Source organism: Neocloeon triangulifer, unplaced genomic scaffold, assembly GCF_031216515.1.
Source record: "Neocloeon triangulifer isolate White Clay Creek 2 clone unplaced genomic scaffold, ASM3121651v1 ptg000002l, whole genome shotgun sequence".
In the NCBI taxonomy this organism is placed as follows: Eukaryota; Metazoa; Arthropoda; class Insecta; order Ephemeroptera; family Baetidae; genus Neocloeon; species Neocloeon triangulifer.
In genome coordinates, this window is record NW_026775545.1 from 1,259,422 (window position 1) to 1,270,983 (window position 11,562).

The window sequence follows — 11,562 nt, forward strand, 5'->3', positions numbered from 1 at the left end:
GATGTGTGCGGGTTTATAGGACGATATTGAGACACAATGCGCGTCCTGAAAATCGCCAACTACCCCAGGACCCAGAGAAGTATGTGATAGTTGTTTAAATTTTTTACTTAAACTTCAGTTTGTTTGGAAATCTCTTTTCCAATTCCACCCCCGGTCTAACGACTTATGTATTTTGTTATTTTTGCACCTTTTTCTTTTCCGCTAAGTAATTCACTATTTACTTTTGTTCATTATTTTATCTGAGAAATAAATCAGAAAAGTTTAAAATATAATAAGATGCAAATTACTTTAGTACAAGGACCAAAATATTATAGTGTTTTTCACTTTTCACACAATTTTTTCCTTTTTTTTTAATATAAATTAAATTTACACTGATTTACACGATAAGATTATAAATATTAAATAATAAAATTTTAATAAAAATGTCAAAAATCCAGATATGTGATTGTTGCCGTTTGACAATTTTAAAATAACCGTTTTCCTGCAACACAGTCAACTTTCACATCAAACTTTTCAAAAACCGTTGAAGCAAAAGTTCTGAAGGAATAATTCCAGCAATATCGTTGACCAAAATCTGAAATTTATTCCATTTTGAGCAATTCGATGCGCATTCCAAAGGTCACCAGCTTATACTGACCCAGCACCTCCAGGTCCCTGACCAGTTTGACGCAGAACTGCATCAGATGAACAGTATGGTCGTGGCCCTATAACTTATATTTGAGAATTCAGCGAAAAAAGGGGACGTGAACTTTTTAGATTGGGTGTTTGTTTGTAAAAAAAAAAAAATAATAATAATTTTATGAATGAAAAGAAAATTTAAAGCATAAAAATTATGTTGTAGGTCGTTGTGCCACAATTTAGGAGGTCAAACGTCTGGCACAATCGAGGACCTGGCGGAAGTTTGACATATTCGAGTATCAAGTAAATGATGGAATTGTCAAACTGGATTGTTTTTCCCTCTCCGTCCAGTTCAGGATCGCCTCCCGAGACTTTGATTCTCTCCCCCTGAGTGTTGGATTTTTGGTGCTCGCTATCAACGGAAAAAAGCCAAGCATACACCTGAGTAAAAATCATATAAAAAGTTTACGTCGTTATCAATTATTATTATTCAGGGACCAGGGAGATGATCCCCAAGGTTGAACAGCTGCTGTCCCAAGGGCTTCCTGAGCTGCCGTGGGACTTGAAGACCAGAGAGCTGAATGCCAAGCTCCATGAAGTTGGAGTGGCTTTCGTTGATCTGGCGATCCAGAAGCAACAGTTGAAGAGGCGCTGCGACGAACTGGACAAATGGCAAGACCAACTGGATAGTCAGGAGAACTCGTTTAAAAACTCCAGGCTCCTGACCAGTACGACGCTGAACTGAGTCTCATGAATAGTTTGGTTGCTGCCCTGCTGCTTTTTGAGAATGCGGAGAAAAAAGGGGAAGTGAACTTTAATTTAGGTATGTTTAAAGCCATATATTATGTAATATGTTAAAAGAAAAAGTAATTTACAAATCTTAAAAATAAAATTTATGTACTGCAGCTCCAAAGGACATGATTGACCTGGTGAAGAATCTGGCAAAGTCAAGGCCGTGGAGTAGTTTTGTGACGGTGGACTACCCTGACAACACTAGAGTGGTGAAAATAGACGTGTTCCGACTGTCTCTCCAATTTACCATCGCATCCAGGGACCAGGGAGATGATCCCCAAGGTTGAACAGCTGCTGTCCCAAGGGCTTCCTGAGCTGCCGTGGGACATGAAAAAACGAGAACTCGATGCTAAGCTACAGGAAGTTGGAGTGGCTTTTGTTGATTTGGCGAGCCAGAGGCAACAGTTGAAGAGGCGCTGCGACGAACTGGACAAATGGCAAGACCAACTGGATAGTCAGGAGACCTCGTTTAAAAACCACGTCAAACGAGTCACCCAAGAGCTGCAGATTAAGCGTCAGAAGTCGGACAGTTGGACCAGGAAAAACAGGCCGCAATGTGCGATCAGCTCCGTTTCCAAATCAAGTTGTTGGCTGGCTGTGGTGACACTCACTGGCCAACTCCGTTTGAAGGACTGTGGCTGACCTGATCAAAGAAGATGAAGAACTCAGTGACAGGAAAGCAGATAAGGCACCTCGACAATCAGCTCAGCAGTAATCAAGTAGCCCTATAATTTGCTGTTTTGATTTGGCGCAAAAGTAAACCGCACTATGTATATATTTAACATAATTATATGAAATAAATTGTTTATTTTTATATGGATGGAAAATCGTACCTTGATCTCTTCTTAAAAAAAATATGCATTCATATCCGGTAATAATCCTTTGAAATTCGGCCAACTTTAAGTTTTAGATAAAAAATTAAGAAAAAACAAAAAACACCGGTTAGCAAAACAAAGAGCTAAGTTTTAACACCTCCTGGCGTACGTGTTTGGTTTTGGTGGCTGAACCAGAGACCAGGGGCTGATTTTGCTCTCAACTTAAAACTTAACTGTCCATTATTGTATTTTATCAACGATAAAACAGTCGTTTTTACGCAATGATTCCAAGAAAAGAAAGATTTGTTATTATGCCAATTGTTTTTGTTCCAACTCCAACTAACACCAACAAATGAACATATCAAATCAAAATCAAAATGAAACAAAACAAATATGTATTATCACTTTGCCGCCACCTATATTTGGCAGCACGAACTATGAAAATTTAAACCTAACAATAAATTATTATATTTTTGATTGTAATATTTTTCACGAATCGTTTTTAAAAATTGTCTAGAAAAATTTATGATCGTTATAAATTAAAAAAAATATAACAGTGATGAGCAATGCAGAGCAATGATAAATAATATTAATTATTTTCATAGCTCTGCAAAAGTTGGTGGCCTTTGGGCAGTCCTCGGGCATCATCTGCTGCGATCGCGGCGTTTTTGCGTTGCGGGTTGCGGCAAGCCGCAGTGCACTCGAAACAAAAATAAAATTTTCTTGATCTCGGTACGAAAACTAAAGGAAGCTGCAGAGGAAGCGAATTCTGGTCTCATCAGCCATGTGAATTCACATTCCATCAACGAATCTAAGGAGAGACAGCGTTCGAAGCAAAACGCCAGAGAGTTGTGCGTCGTCGTACATAGAAAGAAAGCGAAGTCCGCTTGCCATAAACAAAAACCTTAACTCGATGTTTGGTTGCCTTTTTGGAATTATTCTCTCCGGAGGTAGGACTTCTGTTCGTCGAAATTCACAAATATCACAAATATCTTCCTTGCTCTGACACATTTCTGCATTTGTATCAGTTGTTTTTCGATATATCTCTCCGTATCTTTCACTACATAATGCATTAAATTCATTTCCCACTTTCTCCAGACAAAAAAAGTGTCACCAAAAACGTGGCAACGTATTGTTTATAACAGTTTTTAAGATGTCATATAAATTAATAGGCAGAAGTAATTTAATTTTTTCAAGATATAGCGGTTAAGGAGAAAAATATAATTTCAGATCATGGCTGCAAAACCAAAAAATTCAAGAAATAATGTGAGCCAGCCTGCGAATCCAAACGTCTTGAAAGTTGAGTTGTTCAATGCAGAAGGAAGACAGCTGGAGGTTCGGCGGTTCAACATCGATAAGAACAACATTCATTTTGATGAATTCAAGGAAAAAATATCAAAAACATTTCCAGCATTGCACAAGAATAACACTTTTTCAATCTCCTATAAGGGTAAATTATTAAATTTACTTAAAACCTAAATTATCAATTGAATTTCTTTTCTATCAGACTTGGAAGGCGATGCCATCACGGTCTCTTCAGATGAAGAACTTAAATTATGCTTGGAGCAGAAGGATGTTCCACAAAAGCTCCAGGCAAAAATCACACCAAACCCTACTTCGTCAGCTCCACCTCAGAAGACAAAAAGTACTTTGTTTTGATTAATTTTTAACTTCAATTTATAATATTTTTATAGCTATCCCGGCTGTGCACACTAATATCAAATGCAACGAGTGCAAGAAAGAAATCAAAGGAATTCGCTACAGATGTGTAGTTTGTGTCGATTACGATATTTGTCATCCGTGCGAACTCAAATCCGTCCACGAACATCCAATGTTGAAACTGCCAAAGGTCATCTCTCGGGTTGAAAGCTTGGTCGGGGGTGTTTGCCAAATGCTCAAAATTCTAATGGCAGAGCAGGATTGCAAACACAAAGATTGCTGGAGTTGCCAGCTTAGAGTGAGTTTAATTAAAATTTTCATGAATTCTTAAATTAATTTATTTTGTGCAGAGAACTTGCCCAAGCAGTTGGAGAGAGGGAACCATGAACAGAGTGTTCATAAATTTTGCAAAAATAGCAGGCTAGTATTTTACCTAATTCCTCAAATCTAATAGATTGAAAAATATGTATCTAAATTAATAAATTTGCTATCAGATGCTGAGGTAGGAAAGTGCAGCAAGTGTGATCATGCGCCTCAGCCTGCCTTCGTAAACGGGAATGGCCTCAACACTCCGAGAAAAACCATTCCAGTCGTGAATGGAGCCGCCCATCAAATTACAAACGGCATGGCTAACATGGTATTTCCCAAAATGATGGCACGCATTCAAACAGTGGCAGTGACTGGACGACCTCTCTTGCCTTCACCCCTAAACCCACTTGGCACCGGTAATTATTTATCTCGCATACCTTTCTCAGCTAAACCTTTCTTGCACCAAAGGTATGCCGCCTGGAATGGTCCCTCATGGAGCACCCATTCAGTACATTCCGCAGCAACCCACTTTCGCTCAAGTTCCACCATATTTCGGACCGTCCCCATTTTATAACCCCTTTTTCAACATGCCAATGATGCCCATGGGACCTGGCATGAACCAGCCTTACCCCCCACAAATGTGGAGTGATCGTACTGACCATCTTTAAATTATTATGCAAATTTTTAATGTAAATTTTCTAGCGCCTTATCAATATCCAAATCAAAATGTGGCCCAAGTGGCCCCTGCGCCGGCACCGACAGCACCAACTCCAACGCAGTCACTTCCAGGAACCTCGCAGAGGAGTTCTCCACATTCAGAGGGTAAACGCTTGTTTTATTAGTAGTTACAGTATTAGAGGTGGGTGTTTTTAGAAGAGAGTGTGGACGTACAAATCCAAAGAGGTGTGCTGCAGCTCTCTGCTAAAGGTTATATCGGAGATGTTGAGAAGCTTGGGGAGATTTTGCGTAGTGTTGACCTCGATGTCGAGAAGGCCTGTAAAATTCTAGACAAAGAGAAGAGTGGATGAGATTTGGTCAACGGCGTAGCCTTATAAGAGCCTTATGTACAACTTCCTCATTTCAAGTTAATAACATGAATATAATATTAGTTTGTTAAGTTGGACACTTAAAACGCTGGAGGAAGAATTCTCTGCCTTTCCAGAATCAAGCGAGTATTTTTGTTTAGTTGGAAATCAGTGTTTTCAGTCTTGTGTCGAACATGGAAAGTTCCTATTTTAAGCTACTCAGACATTCAATGAAAGAAAGTTTGCTCAACTCATTGCCAAAAACTTTCCACAAGCATTATTTCTCCAGCTTTTCGTGAAGCAGACAGTTGTTCTGGAAATGTATCTGTACCAATATTGTAACTTCTATGCTGGTGCTGCTTCGAGTTGGGTCTTTTATTTTTTAGTGCCCTCAAATGGCAAAACGAAATATTACTTAATATTTTTGTACTTGCTCCGAACAAATACCATTAAAAAAAGGAATAGTTTTACTTGTGATCCTTTTATTTGAAACCATAATAACATTTTTTTTTCAGTAATCTTAATACAGACTCGTGTATATAATAATTATAACGGTGTCCGCTCTCCGTCCTACGCGTCTCCAAAACGCACCACACTACTTCCGGCAAATATTTGTATAATGTATCTATCTTATTGCATTTATTTCATAAAGATATAGATGAAAATATTTCAACAATCCAGAAATTTGATTGTTTTAGTACATATTTGAATTTTTTTTTTAAGACAACGGTTTTCCTGCAACAATCACCTTTAATATACACATCCAACTTTTGAAATTTTTTAAGAAAGAATTTTCCGAAGTTTCTGCCAGTGAAATCTTGTCAATATTGACCATTGCATCTGTGTTTTGAGAGATTTCTTCCTCTTTTTGAGCGATTCGATGCGCGTTCCTAAGGTTACCAGCTCATAGCTCACCTGATACCTCCAGGCTCCTGACCAGTATGACGCTGAACTGAGTCTCATGAATAGTTTGGTTGCTGCCCTGCTGCTTTTTGAGAATGCGGAGAAAAAAGGGGAAGTGAACTTTAATTTAGGTATGTTTAAAGCCATATATTATGTAATATGTTAAAAGAAAAAGTAATTTACAAATCTTAAAAATAAAATTTATGTACTGCAGCTCCAAAGGACATGATTGACCTGGTGAAGAATCTGGCAAAGTCAAGGCCGTGGAGTAGTAGTTGGTGGTAGTTTTGTGATGGTGGACTACCCTGACAACACCGGAGTGGTGAAAATAGACGTGTTCCGACTGTCTCTCCAATTTACCATCGCATCCAGCGGCGCTGACCAACTGCCCCTGCCCACAGCTTTCGTCTTGCTTTGCCTCAATGGAAAGAACCCCAGCCCAACCATGAGTAAAAACGATTTGGAATACATTGTATCGTAATCAATTTAAATTATTATTATTTAGGGAAGCGGGAAATGATTCCAGATGTTGAAAAGCTTCTTGCTCAGGGGTTGCCAGATCTTCCGTGGGATCTTCGTTAGAAAGAGGTAGATTGCAAGCTGAAGGAGATTGGCGAGGCCTTTGTTGACATTACTAGACAGACTGGAAAACTGAAAAGAGATCGTCTTGAGCTTGACATGGAAAAATCTGATTTTGAAGAACATATCAAGAAAACACTGGATGAACTTGATTGTAAACGTTGCAAAATTGAGGAGAGGCAGGCTTGGGAAGAGCAACGTTTAAAAGACGGCTTGGACAACTGGCTAACTCCGTAACAAGCTTGCTTGGTGGTTCCTCGATCGAATCGTCTCCTGCAGACACTCGTGGACAAAGTGAAGGCAATAACAACGATAAGCAGTAGTCTCTAAAAATTACCATTAAAAAAAAGAAAACTTTTACGTTTGACACTTTTATTTGAAACCATAACATTATTTTCAGTAATCTTATTATAGATGTGTGCTGAAGTCAGGGGAAATTATTTTGGAGTTTCAGCAGAAGTCGAAGCGGCCTCAACCTTCTCAAATTCAGAAATAAGGCCTTCGACTTCCTTTGCAGGGAGGATGCGAATTTTTGTCTTTCCGTCTTCACGTACCAAGATGGCCATTTCCACTAAAATTCCACATTATTATCATTTTTTTATTCACTTATTTGAATTGCTCACATTTCTCTGCATTCAATTTGGTCATGTCCAGAGTTTTGCTGAGCACCTTAATGGCCAAACCCTTGGCCTCTTTAAGAGTGGTGGCTCCCTCTTTGTATTCTTGCTTCAGGATGGAGACCGCAGCCTAAAACAAATCCATTATAAACTGAACTAGGAAGTAAAATCTGAAATCTTACAGCGCTGTTGTTTCCAATGCAGGTGGCCTTCCAGCCACTGTAGTTGCCACTGGGGTCGGACTGATACAGTTGGTAGCCGTAGTGCTTATCCCAGCCCATGTACAAAATTGACACACCGAAAGGCCTCTTTCCTAAATTTAGTGATTAGATTTTTTTTATACACTGACCAATTTTTTTTTTTTTTAAATTACCTCCATACTGAGTGTAGGCTTGCTTGATATCACAAAGCCACGAGACGAGTTGCTCGCAGGGAATCGATTCTCCGTAGGTCAGGAGATACCTTTGAGCAATCACCCTCAACTCACTTGTCAGCACGTTGGCATCAGATGTAATTCCAGCCACACTGCACGCCATGTCCCTAATAATTAATAAAAAAATTTGTAATATTTGTATCTTAATGTAGATCAACGCACTCATTGATCTTGTAGATTTTCTCTGAAAAGAAAACTTCGTCCAGCAGTTTGTTGGTGTTTCTTCGCTCTGCAGCCAAAAGGATGCCATCATTGGCCAAAATGCCCAGACAGGTGCCGGCGTGACCAATCGCTTCAATAGCGTACTCGACTTGGAACAGTCTCCCTAAAATTTTTAAACAATAAATTAAAAAACATGAATTAAAAAAAAATGTGGCATAAAATTGCAATGCAAAGTTTTTATTTTACCTTCAGGAGAGAAGATTGTGGTCCTTGTATCGTAACGGCGAGCCTGAAAGAAAAGTTAGTTTTAGGTTCAAACTAGTACTTTGACGTCCCCCTCTACTCTTAAAATATTATTTTAGTTTAATGAGCGAGAAATGCGGCATAAGTGTGATTAATGTGATCCAAGGCACATTGAGGAGACTTTTTAGCTGGTTGCAATTTTGTAGATTCTCCAGAATTTCACAATTTAAAACAAAATTGGGATTCCTTGAGACTTAAGGCGTGGAAAGAAGATGTTGCGAACTCATAAATTACCATAGTTTCAGAGTAATTCCACTTCCAGATTAAATTGAAGTAAATTCGAAGGCTGACTCCACCGTCAACAAAAATTTACAAACTCACTGACGTCAGGGCAGCCAACATACAATCTTCAAAAGTTTGAAATGGTTCAGGTTTGAAGGGTTTGAAATTTGAAGATCAGGTTGGCCAGCATAACGGTACATATAAACAAACGTAAACAACGCAAACGCATGATCAAAAGAATTGTATAAAAGAATTTTCATATTTAAAATATTTATTTTAAGACACAACCAGACGTAAGCAGATGTACATAACAATTTCTTAAGTACATATTTTATAACATTTTCGCATTTTTACAGAATTTTACTAACATGGACGATGAACGGAAACGATCTTTATTTGTTGGAAATCTGGCGACGCCACAGACCACAGAAGCTTTGCTTCACGAACTTTTTCTCCAAGTCGGCCCTGTACAGAAAGTGGTGATTCCGAAAAATAAGCAGGGCAACGGAGGCCCGGCCAACTACGGCTTTGTCACCTTTAAACACGAGAGTTCCGTCCTGTACGCCACAAATGTCCTAGCCGGGTCGAGTCTCTTTGGACGTCCCTTAAAGCTTCAGCTGCGTGATGGAGGTGCCGGCAGCACCCCCCAGCAGTCGCCAGTTACCCCGAGACACCCCCAGCAGCACCAGGACATGTATTCGCCCCAAATGTACCAGCAGCACAATGACAGGGCTGTCTACGAGCACAGCGGAGGCAGGCATTACGATAGATCGCAGGAGAGGAATCGGTACCAAGACCGCCCTCAGGAACGGTACCACCCCCAGGAGCGTCCCCGAGACTCCCGGAGGCGACAGCAACACCCCTATCAAAATCAGCAACAAGGCTACCAGCGTCATAATCGCAGCAGACGATAAATTTAAATTGTAAATTATACTTGTGATTTATTTGTTTGTAATGTTTGTATCCGTCACGAATGGACATTCAGTTGTTGACAAGCAGATTATTATTTTATAATAATATGAACTTTTTATGCGCGCTTTCGGTAGCCTGAGATTGGCAGACATTGGAAGAGGATATAAATTAATTTTTATATATTGCATGCCAAAATTAAAATAAATTTAAACTTTATAAATAACTTCTAAAATCTGGAAATTTTTAGATGTTTTACTTCCGTTTTATCTTCCCTTAATTTTATGAAAATATTTTCTAGGTGGAATCGTTTAATAATAGTTCCGTAATTTACTTTTTTTAAATAAAAAATTAAATTAGAAGTAAAAAAGTGATAATAATAAATTAAGGCAATTTAATAGCAGGTTAGTTGATTGAGGAAGCTTTTCCTTTTTTTAATAACTATAGTTACAATATCCTCCCTTAATTTTATGAAAATGGATTCAAGCTGGAATCGTTTAAATAATAGTTTCGTAATAACCTGTGAAATTAGTGGTACATCATTTTAATTTTTATTGGCACAATTCAAATTTAATTAGAAAATACTTTTGTACAGTGATGTATTATCTTAAAATTTCAACAGTTTTTAGAGGATGCTGAATACAAAAACTGCAGCAGCTGTTTTATCCACTTGAGGGGAAAAGCAAGAATGAGCATTGTCAAGTTAATGAATCGCGGTTTTGAGGGTGGTTGTAGCGAAATGCTGTGTGTACTTGCTGCTTATAATGTACAAGCTTATCTTCTAAAGCCACAAGAATCATTTAAGCAAACTAACAATAAATCTAAAGAACAAACACATTCAATTTTATCACCGTATTATCTTTTTGTGTGTCAGACAGAAACTCCAATGCTCAAACAAGCACCAAATAAACTGCGAACTGATTCATCGACCAATGACAGATTTTTAATTTTACACTAATCGGCCAGCGGAGAGATCTAATTTTTGGACCTTACAAACAACACCTATTGAATGTGAATGTCGAACATGTTTAAATTAAATTAAATCGTCATTTTTCATCGTACAACAAGATACTAAAACTAGCAATCAGTATTACTTTTCTTATTTACAGATCAAACAGCGGGTTCAAAGTAGACTGGATTTGTGCCTTACAAAATAGCTCGTCGTGTGGCATAATAATTAAAATTTTCTTCGAGTCGCACAAATCTCAATTTCAGCAAGTCGATTGCATTCTATGCCACCGGTGGATTGATTGAATTTATCATAAACAGCAAACGAGAAGCTTAAGGATGAAAAAAAAATTGGCGACCGAGAGGCCGCAGAGTCTGCCAAGGTGCGGAAGCAGCAGAGAAAATCACTTCTTCTTAGTTGCTGCTGTTGGTGTTGTTGAAATTCAGCTTGGGCTGCTGGATGATGGACGTCTTGCGGACAGGCACGGTCTCAGGCGTGGGGATTGCCTCGCCCGTTGCAAAAGGCTGCATGACGGATGTAACCCTGGGCTTGGCTGCCGCCGCCACTGAAGAACTCTTCTGCTTGGCCATCTGATAGTCTCCGGAATCAAAGAATTTTTGCTGGAAAAATAAAATAATAGTTTTTTCCTATCATAAATAAAGAAGCTAATTAATTCTTTTCTTGGAATTCCAAGAAAACAAATTTTAATTAAAAACAATTGGCCATTGTGTGTAAATAAATGTCCAATCACGTACCCCTTTGGCGAGTCGCTTCTGCAGAAAGGCGGAGTGTCCGCTCATGGGCTGGATGTTCTTGGGGTATCTGGCCTTCAACTTGGCCTCCTCCAGCTTCTCAATCTCTTGTTGCGAAGGCTGAAAATGCGAAATCAATGACAATTTCAAACTCAAGGCTGCAGTTTAGTTTTCCTCTCGCCCGTTCTCACCTGCACGAACTCCTTTGTTTCGGCCTCTTCAGGGCTGGACACCTCGTCCTGCGGCGCATTTTCCGCGCTGTCCGACATCTCGGCTTGATTCGTGTTGGTCGGCAAAGTCGTTCAAATGCGCAAAAACGCACAAATCATGAAAAGAAGCTTCTGGTCAGCAGCTGCAAACAAGTCGAATAACAGACTTCTTTGCTCCTCGTCCTCCTCGAGGTCACTTGTCTTCTCGATTTATGGCCTCGCCCCTTTTCACTTAGAATTTAAAAGAGCGCGCCAAACGTGCGTTCAACTAATAACTTTTTAATATTATGGATTCATGATTCATTT

At 39.1% G+C, this 11,562-nt stretch overlaps 4 protein-coding genes across 6 annotated transcripts; 2 read left to right on the forward strand and 2 right to left on the reverse strand.

Moving 5' to 3' along the window:
- Nucleotides 1–2,882: 2,882 nt before the first annotated feature.
- On the forward strand, nucleotides 2,883–5,688 carry LOC132204466 (CREB-binding protein-like). Of its 2 annotated transcripts, none has more exons than XM_059632988.1 (9): nucleotides 2,883–3,175; nucleotides 3,456–3,675; nucleotides 3,733–3,870; nucleotides 3,920–4,182; nucleotides 4,235–4,304; nucleotides 4,379–4,609; nucleotides 4,662–4,844; nucleotides 4,896–5,015; nucleotides 5,067–5,688. In XM_059632988.1, exons 2-9 carry the CDS (start codon nucleotides 3,459–3,461, stop codon nucleotides 5,219–5,221), a joined length of 1,377 nt encoding a protein of 458 aa, XP_059488971.1. In that variant the 5' UTR covers nucleotides 2,883–3,175; nucleotides 3,456–3,458; the 3' UTR covers nucleotides 5,222–5,688. The 2 variants fall into 2 exon arrangements, with proteins under 2 accessions (XP_059488971.1, XP_059488978.1); XM_059632995.1 differs by lacking the exon at nucleotides 2,883–3,175 and adding an exon at nucleotides 3,265–3,403.
- Nucleotides 5,689–7,050: 1,362 nt separating this feature from the next.
- Nucleotides 7,051–8,570, reverse strand: LOC132203394 (proteasome subunit alpha type-4). Its single transcript, XM_059631169.1, has 7 exons — nucleotides 8,450–8,570; nucleotides 8,159–8,201; nucleotides 7,913–8,075; nucleotides 7,691–7,857; nucleotides 7,500–7,630; nucleotides 7,324–7,447; nucleotides 7,051–7,271 (listed from the first exon to the last, which is right to left on the reverse strand). The coding sequence occupies exons 1-7, from the start codon at nucleotides 8,450–8,452 to the stop codon at nucleotides 7,138–7,140; spliced, it is 765 nt and encodes a 254-aa protein (XP_059487152.1). The 5' UTR covers nucleotides 8,453–8,570; the 3' UTR covers nucleotides 7,051–7,137.
- A 23-nt stretch (nucleotides 8,571–8,593) lies between these two features.
- On the forward strand, nucleotides 8,594–9,580 carry LOC132203402 (RNA-binding protein 7). 2 transcript variants are annotated; one of them, XM_059631182.1, is made up of 2 exons: nucleotides 8,594–8,740; nucleotides 8,794–9,580. In XM_059631182.1, the coding sequence occupies exon 2, from the start codon at nucleotides 8,806–8,808 to the stop codon at nucleotides 9,349–9,351; it is 546 nt and encodes a 181-aa protein (XP_059487165.1). In that variant the 5' UTR covers nucleotides 8,594–8,740; nucleotides 8,794–8,805; the 3' UTR covers nucleotides 9,352–9,580. The 2 variants fall into 2 exon arrangements, with proteins under 2 accessions (XP_059487165.1, XP_059487172.1); XM_059631189.1 differs by having other exon boundaries at nucleotides 8,597–8,730.
- A 789-nt stretch (nucleotides 9,581–10,369) lies between these two features.
- LOC132204128 (cAMP-regulated phosphoprotein 19) lies at nucleotides 10,370–11,451 on the reverse strand. Its single transcript, XM_059632413.1, has 3 exons — nucleotides 11,239–11,451; nucleotides 11,051–11,167; nucleotides 10,370–10,915 (listed from the first exon to the last, which is right to left on the reverse strand). The coding sequence occupies exons 1-3, from the start codon at nucleotides 11,314–11,316 to the stop codon at nucleotides 10,709–10,711; spliced, it is 402 nt and encodes a 133-aa protein (XP_059488396.1). The 5' UTR covers nucleotides 11,317–11,451; the 3' UTR covers nucleotides 10,370–10,708.
- Nucleotides 11,452–11,562: the final 111 nt, after the last annotated feature.

What these genes read in the sequence shown, in the direction of transcription:
- LOC132203394 (XM_059631169.1), bottom strand. An exon ending in CACAATCTTCTCTCCTGAAG is followed by an intron (nt 8,076 to 8,158) that starts GTAAAATAAAAA and finishes TAAAAATTTTAG; the next exon opens with GGAGACTGTTCCAAGTCGAG. An exon ending in GCATTGGAAACAACAGCGCT is followed by an intron (nt 7,448 to 7,499) that starts GTAAGATTTCAG and finishes GATTTGTTTTAG; the next exon opens with GCTGCGGTCTCCATCCTGAA.
- LOC132204466 (XM_059632988.1), top strand. Translation starts at nt 3,459, where the DNA reads ATGGCTGCAAAACCAAAAAATTCAAGAAATAATGTGAGCCAGCCTGCG. An exon ending in TCCACCTCAGAAGACAAAAA is followed by an intron (nt 3,871 to 3,919) that starts GTACTTTGTTTT and finishes ATATTTTTATAG; the next exon opens with CTATCCCGGCTGTGCACACT. An exon ending in AAATTTTGCAAAAATAGCAG is followed by an intron (nt 4,305 to 4,378) that starts GCTAGTATTTTA and finishes ATTTGCTATCAG; the next exon opens with ATGCTGAGGTAGGAAAGTGC.
- LOC132203402 (XM_059631182.1), top strand. Translation starts at nt 8,806, where the DNA reads ATGGACGATGAACGGAAACGATCTTTATTTGTTGGAAATCTGGCGACG.
- LOC132204128 (XM_059632413.1), bottom strand. Translation starts at nt 11,316, where the DNA reads ATGTCGGACAGCGCGGAAAATGCGCCGCAGGACGAGGTGTCCAGCCCT. An exon ending in AAACAAAGGAGTTCGTGCAG is followed by an intron (nt 11,168 to 11,238) that starts GTGAGAACGGGC and finishes TCGCATTTTCAG; the next exon opens with CCTTCGCAACAAGAGATTGA. An exon ending in AGAAGCGACTCGCCAAAGGG is followed by an intron (nt 10,916 to 11,050) that starts GTACGTGATTGG and finishes TTATTTTTCCAG; the next exon opens with CAAAAATTCTTTGATTCCGG.